The sequence below is a fragment of the Linepithema humile genome, chromosome 6 (assembly GCF_040581485.1).
Source record: "Linepithema humile isolate Giens D197 chromosome 6, Lhum_UNIL_v1.0, whole genome shotgun sequence".
Classification (NCBI taxonomy): Eukaryota; Metazoa; Arthropoda; class Insecta; order Hymenoptera; family Formicidae; genus Linepithema; species Linepithema humile.
Genome location: NC_090133.1, coordinates 23,153,306 through 23,161,296, shown reverse-complemented (window position 1 = coordinate 23,161,296; position 7,991 = coordinate 23,153,306). Strand labels below are relative to the sequence as shown.

The window sequence follows — 7,991 nt, the reverse complement described above, 5'->3', positions numbered from 1 at the left end:
ATTAGGTCCATTTCGCTACCCTAGTTATTTTTTCGAGCTTTAATCTTCCTTCTTCATCTTTTCTCGTTTAGGTTATGTTTCTCTTCTGCTACATTTCACTCCTGCGAAGCAGGGATCATCTCGTTATCGAGGATGCGGAGAGACAGCGTTCCTGATAAGCGACTTCCTTATTGACCGTATAGTAACATTTATGTTATACTTCCAGGTTATTTGTATTTTCTTCTTTCAATCCAATCGTAATTACGGCAATCATTTCATCCATTCATTCCAATGATAATTTGAAACTTAAGTTTCCGAGAAATACGCTAATTGTGTCATGTATGTGAGCTTTGAAATTTTTACGTATCTGATTACGGTCGCTTCGTTGCTCAGTAATTATAATTACGAGCATTTGACGTCGAGGCAGATGAGAGCGCTACACGAGGCATTATAGTAGGATTATCTAATTTGCAATCACAAGCGATTTTCAATCAATCTTATTATAACGCTCTAGCGAAGCGCTTCACGGCTGGCGATAGTATCGAACGTACATATTAAAATTCACATGAGAATCAGAGAGGCACATTGAAGGCCGAACGTACGACACGAATATCAAGCTTTCAAGTATCATCTCACTCTCTCCTTCTTTCGCTCTTTCTGAATTTCGATGGCAGACAAGACGGAGCCGTATCTTCGACATTTCGTAAAACTTTGTTATGAACAAATATATAAATTATATTTGTTCACGCCTCAATTGTGTCTTGCGCAATGAGAACATTTGCGATACTTAAGAATCAGTAAATTTTGGTTTTATTATTAGCAATAATAATAATAATTCCGTTAAGATTATTTGACCGTTAATAATAATAACAATAGTATGTGTGCAACTTTTTTCCATCGAATATTAGTGATGAATAAAACTATATTTGTTGAGTAAATATCAAAGTTTTGTCAACAACTCGATATAAAGAATTCATTCAGCTGTACATTTGTCAGATTTGTTCTTTCTTTCTCTCCTTCTTCACGCAAACTTTTACGACAATAATTCATATCGACATCAAAAATTATTATCACCGTCGACTCTCAAGTCCTATCGAACCCTCGTCGGAAGCAAGAGTCTCCCGCACTTTTTAAGGGGCGGCGGAGAAGGGACAAAAAGCGAGCGTTTTCCCCAGACGATGCATCATGAGCTCGCAAAAACGCACCCAAGCCGTAAAAAACACCTTGCTCAAGTCATTTCCGACGCCGTTTACTTGTAAGGGCACACAGGCACGTCGCAGCGATCGGGTGGTACATGAAGGTCAAAAACAAGGCGACTGGACTCGACGCCGTGTGCAAAAATTGAGATTTCGCGGGCGAAAGTACGGACCTGCCGACGTATTGATTCTCGGTCGGGGTGGAGAGAGAGAGAGGCAGGCAGCAGCAGCAGCAGCGCGCCTGTGCTCCGGCGGCAGCTCTGTGTTCGTTCGTTCACGCAGCCGACAGGCGTGAGAGCGAGAGGGCACGAGGTGGATTTGGGGTGGGAAAACTCGTGAGGGAGCGAGACCGACATTTCACACAGCCGCACTGCTCATCGTTCCCCTCGGTGGATCCTGCCACCGGAGTCGCTGCTTCCGAGTCCAGTCTTCCCCTAGGCACTCGACAGGCCGGTACCTGTTTCTCGTAGCTGACACGCGCGCGCTCCGTCGTCCTCGCGCGCACACATACACATACATACTCCTGGCATACGTCATACACATACATATAGATACCGTATACGCTCCTTCTACGCTCAGCCAGTCACCCTCACTCGCGAAACGGTATCGCGTACTCGCGCACGGACACCTGTGCCTAAGTGCGCGCACACGTACAAGTGGTACACGCGTACACACACACACACATATATATATATCTATATATATATATGTATACCTGACATATCCACATTTCCCAAATACACATAGAGATTACGGAGGTACACAGACGTATACATGTCGCATCACCAGCCGCACATTCGGCGAGACGCGAGACGTACAGATATGCACGCGAACTAGAAGAGACACCGCGCCGAAGAAGATTACCAAAAATCGCAAATTACATACGCACACATACCGGCGGCGCGGCCCACATGTCGTCCGCCCACACTGTGTACGCGCGCACGCGAGGCAGCAGCGAGCCGTGCACCCTCGATAACGCGCGGCCGTCGTCGTTGTGGTCGTCGTCCCGAACCGTTAATCACGCGCACCGATCCGCGCGAAAGCCGACGCTTCGCACAGCCTGAACGATCGTCGTGGTCCTCCCTTGATCTGTTCGAAAAGAAACATTCCTTTGCGAGATAGACAGAGAGAAAGAGATTGGTTCTCGAATTCAAGAGCAAGGATAACGATTATTGAACCACGCAACGGATCCCAGAGCATCACTTTGAGGAGTAGAGACTTGGATTTGCCGAGAGACGCCAAGCGTCTCGCAACAGCGTTCTCTTACGAGAATCTTTGGCTCTAATAACACGAAGACGCCGTACATCGCAACCCCATAGCATCGAAACAACGTGTTAACGATCGTTCCGAAGAGCCTAAGAGAGGAAGAGCGTACGGAAACGATCAGTGTGACACCTGATTTGACCGTCGGCGGGTCATACACCTCGTCGGTGACGACGAACTTGCAAGCTCGGCTCCGGCGCGGCGACCTCCTCATTCGCCCAGAGACACGTTCTCGACCTGTAGCAGCAGCCTAAGCAACCAGCGATCTTTCTGCAAAGATACATATATTGCACATACACTTGATCGTCGCACGCGCGTCTATTTTTCTTGCCACCGTCGCGCGTCGCGCAAAAAAAACGCGGCCTAAAAAACGGCAAAAATCAAGTTCCAAAGTATCACTTGTTAACGAACACGAAATCACCGAGAGAAAGAGTGACGACAGAGTAATATTTCTATACGTATAAAAAGAGCACACATATCTTAACAACGTTGACGATTCATAGTATATTTTGGTCATATTGAGCGGAAAAAAGGCTGATGGCCGAAGAGAGGAACGGGAGGCAGACGAGAGTATAACTGACAAAACAATCGTGACAGGCACAATAAATAAACGACCTTAAGAACAGAGTATAGTAGAATTAACGGTAGCGATTAAAGGACATATTATAGTGCGATAAGAGCGGAGGACCGGGACCCCGGTGGATTCGCATCGTTGAGCTTTTGTATGCCGGCAGTGTATTATCGACGAGCAAGCATGTACGAGGGCTGCATGGCTGGTGAACGACAGGTATGTCCCCGCGATAACGATAACACATGAGCGCAACAAAATTATCGTAAGTTTGCATTATGCAAATCTTATCGCGTGGAAGACAATTTTTTTTGTCGATGTCATAATGAAACAAATCGTTTATCGCACATTTCATTTTAGCGCAACATTCTCTGATAAATATAATAAAGTACATGTGCATAACTGGTACACCTATAAAGGATGCGTCAGAGTTCGTTCCGTGTTGCACATAGCGCTTGACACCTAAATAAAACTTTACATCACGGTTTACATAGCATACACGAGTGCATTAAAGCTTCAATGTATTATAATGCATATACCCAACACTGAAGCAAACACGTTACTTTTTTCATAAATCTGTCTAAATTGCTGCCTAAAACATATTTCATTAATACGAGCCCTCTTATGTAAGAATGATGAATATGATAATCAAGACGTTTCAATATTCTCAGAATAAATCAACATAACTTAACAAATATAGTATCTCGAGTTAAAATTTTTCAACCTACTTTCAACCTGAATTTTTCCATCTTTGAAATGTAATACCAATTTTATGTCTGAAACAAACGTGACTAGTACAGTTCTTTTATTAAATTTCTTTCAAGAAATCTAAAACAAATTACATATACTAAACATATACTAAAAGTAAAATAACAACCATGTCGATCGCTGTCAATAGCCTAGCATCTTCGTGGCATGCTGTCTACTATACTTGAAAATATTACGTAGAAAGCAAAATACGCATTTTAAATACTCACAACAATTTTTTCCGATTGTATTATAGCTTACAGATTCTATCTAAAACCGCTGAATTCTACTTGATTTTGCTAAAAGCTCCTCTTTTGAACCTCTAAAAGTAATCGTTTTTAGTTTACTTCCTATTTAAGACGCAAAAAACAAAAGAATTAATACTCATATAGATTAAACTTATTGCCTTTAGAATCTATAAATGTAGGAAAATTGAGATAAGAAATAAGAGTAAAATTTCAACTCAAAACAATTCTAAAATTAATATTTGGCCATTTAACAAGACTTTAAAGAAACTTTAAAATGGTGAAATTGGAAAAGCCTTAGAAAAATGTTACATCTTAAAATTGGGGGAAACGTGAAGCCTCGTCGGCCGAAAGCCTCGTTTATCGCGTTGATATAACCAAAGGCTGATTTGGGCCCCTTTGCTCCGTTGTAAAAGCATGGAAAGAAGAAAATTAATGGACGTCTAAAGAGCATTGAGTTAAAAATAGAAAATCGTTCACCTTTTACGTATTTTTTAACTTACTTCAAGCAAATTTACTTTTGAGAATAATTCGTGAAATATTTATTTACCACTAATTCAAATAAAATAATTTTTCGATAGACAAATATATGACTGAAATGTTTAAAGAACTAACAGAAGTTTATAGCAAGACATTTATCTTATATTAAATCGCGTTAAATTTCTAAAGACAGCGAAAAATATGTTTTATGCTATTAAATTAAATTGAGGAAATAATTATACGCATTTATATGTTAATACATTTTCGCGCGTATATACTATTCCGGTGAAGAATCAGACCGTGTAAGCGGACTTGCCCGCAAAGGTAGTAGTGTAGTGTAGTATAGTGGAGTAGTCATAGTAGAAAGATCAACCTGTCTTCCTAGCAAGATCTCTCGTAGAAATAATATGCAAAGAAGTCAATGAATAATTATATCTACTCCCGCACACCTGATGTAATATGCATAGAAATGTACGAATTAGTCTTATTCTATTTTTTTTTCATTCATGTGCCTATGCATAGCGCAAAATAAATTTCCATGAAAAGTGTTATAAAGAAAAGGAAATTTTCTCTGAAAAATTTTGCGACGCTTTAACTCCGCTTTTTTAGCTTCGCTCGTGTAAAAACGATAAAATTCACTTAAAACAGACAATTTCGCATAAATCGTGATTCTCGGGAGTATTCCCATGTTGAAAATTTATATAAAATATTCAAATTATTTTGCAATATAAAAATGTTGACCCCGATTTTCTCAAACTTGTCTGTTATCGCCGATGTTTCATTTGACGAGTATTACTTAAAGGTAGAAGACCTTTATGAACGTGGGACAAAGACTATTAATCAGCGTCAAGTTAACCGTGATTGTTCTAAAGGTCATCCTTGGAAGACCCCTTAAGGATATAGCGGACTAGAGAGAAAGAGAGAGAGAGAGAGAGAGAGACTTTAATACAATCGATCGAATCTATAGATGAAATGTCCATCATAAATTCTGTTGGACTTTTCCATATGGCCGCAGAAAGAGCTGATCGCAAGCGTTTGCGGTGTTATTTATAATCGATTTTCCCCGGGGGTTACCGATATTTACATCAAGCGCACTTGTCCTCCACATAAAATATGCACGTTGTGTGCATTGAATTTAAAAACAAAACAGATGAACTCGTGCGATTAAAATTTTATTTACCTCAGTAGCAAATGTAATTGACTGTTAAATTGAAATCAAATAAGCGCAAGAAATTCTGTAAGAAAATAATATTTCCTCGTGAATTCTCGGAAAATCTTTCCACAAATTCTCACCTATATTTATGTGTATAATACTTTGTAATAAATCTTTACGATTACCAAATCTTCGTGGTCTGCGTCACAAATTTAAGCTTCGAAAAGTTTCGCGCAACGCAAATTTGATTTTTTATACGAACGAAATTTCGTCAGTATAATAGACACAAGTTAAAATATTTGTGTAGGCAGCCTCTTTTCGAGAATCGATTATTTCGCTCTAGTAGTATTACTTTAAACGAGAATCCTTCCGCTCCTTCTGCCTCCGTTGTATACACACGATACCCTATCGAACCCTTGAACCCTCTCGTGCTCAAGATTCCCGCAGGAAATCATTCTTCCAGCGCGATTTTGTATTCTGCAAGAGAGAACTAAACAAAAATGTTCAGCTCGATTTAAACGAAGCTGAAGCAATGAGCTTGAAACAAGATCTCGGGAGAATCACTTCCTCCACTTATCTCAGCAAAATACAAGAATCACTTTTACTTATCTTCAAAATTATAGCAATATTAATTGTTACAAAATCTAATGTGCGCTCTAAATGCAATTAGTAATACAGCGATAAATTTGAAAGAGTAAAAAGAGAGAAAAAGAGAACGCGATCGACACATTTTTTTATTGAATTTATTTCAATATTAAATTTAATTAAAAAAACATGCCGGTCACGTTCTTTTTACATATACTGTTAATCAATTTGAATAAGCAGATGGTTCACAGATTACCATAAAAACGTTAATTATCTGCATTTATATCGCACGCATTATGTTAGAGAAACGAGTATTAATAAAGTCGTGAAGCGTCGGGAATAAAACCAGTAAAACACATGACTTATCCAGAAAGCTCATCTACGTGCTTTATAATTAAAAGTCACGCAAGCCTAACGCTAACGTCAAACGCGCACACTCCACGTGCCGGCCTAATCTTTTCGCGACAATCGCGATGTTACAAGCTCGTGTTCTCACGGTTCAACGATAGCGTTTGTTTGTAATTTTAGCGTGTAACTTTAATGACACACATGATGCGACTTATATAAAATATATAATTAACCGTACGTCCTGTTTCGTAGTAGGAGGTTGGCAGGCGTTACACTCGCCAAGTCCATCGGAAACGAGTCACGAGGAGTGATTTACGCGCCATTCGCACGGCAGTAAACCGACGGGACGAGAAGTCCGTTCTTCTATCATAACAAGCCAATCCTAAATCATTTTGAACAAGTAAACGTGCAGAACGAATTTCCGTCACTCCTTGTAAACACATAATATTTTTTTGCGATATTGATGCAATATCTGCATAATTACTATCGAAAAACTATTTCTGTAAAAGAAAACGTCGACGTTATTCAATTTTAACGCAATAGTGAAAAAAGATTCGAATATTGCTTCATTGCTAACTTTACTAAGAACTTTTTTCTTGAAAAAAATCCACAAGTTTCTAGTAAAAAAGCAGAAGAGTTCGATATCTATTTATAAAATAAATTTAAATATAAAATGTCGCTTTTAAATCTCTATATTTTTATTCCGCTGAGAGAAATTATCATTAGCGGCACTATTTGACTTTAACTTGTAATATGTAAATGTGGAAAAAGAGAAAGAAATCTCTTTAAAAAGTTTCCACACTGTATAATGTGTTGCCACACATAATGAATTATAACGTCAAAAGTATGAATTATATGTATGTCAAAAGAATGAATTTAATGTATTGTATGTATTTAACTCTGTTATTAATTTCCGCGAACAAAGATAGATCAGCTCAAAATAGATATATAAAGATCACCATTAATCAATTCGCTGGTTTATGGAAGATAATGTGATGAATTTAAAACCCTATATAGAGCTTCTTGATTTCGAAGTGAACATTCCACAATAGACACACCGTGAAAATACTGTTTAATCGAATCGCCTCCAACGACAGTTTCGAGGGAAGAAGGAGGGTCTCGTGGCATATCTACGGAATCGCTTGGAATCCAATCACGGATAAACGGATTACCTTAATCCGGTCTACTTTATCTTTATTTATACAACAACGTCGTTAGTTTTGATAGGTTATAATATAAAAAAAAAAGAGGACTTCCACAAAATTTATCTGCCTTCAGTTGCGATACTAGAAACTAGAAATCATATGCGATAGCCTGTCGTTTAAGAATATTTTTTGCAACAAACTCTATGCAAAATAATGTGTAACAAGCTTTATTCAAAATAAGTATCGTTCGCTGTAAAACATCTCTTCATAAAGTAGAAAAAA

At 38.6% G+C, this 7,991-nt stretch overlaps 1 protein-coding gene across 4 annotated transcripts in view; it reads left to right on the top strand.

Moving 5' to 3' along the window:
* alpha-Catr (alpha-catenin related) overlaps window positions 1-7,991 on the top strand; it is a 59,742-nt gene that overhangs the window by 12,499 nt on the left and 39,252 nt on the right. The window contains exon 1 of one of the 4 annotated variants that reach the window (XM_012368276.2): window positions 1,261-3,225. The exons of the other annotated variants lie outside the window; for them this stretch is intronic. Coding sequence (XP_012223699.1) covers window positions 3,163-3,225 — 63 coding nt within the window. The 5' untranslated portion in view covers window positions 1,261-3,162. Of the gene's footprint in view, window positions 1-1,260; window positions 3,226-7,991 lie in introns of those variants that run through there. 4 annotated transcript variants of the gene reach the window in all.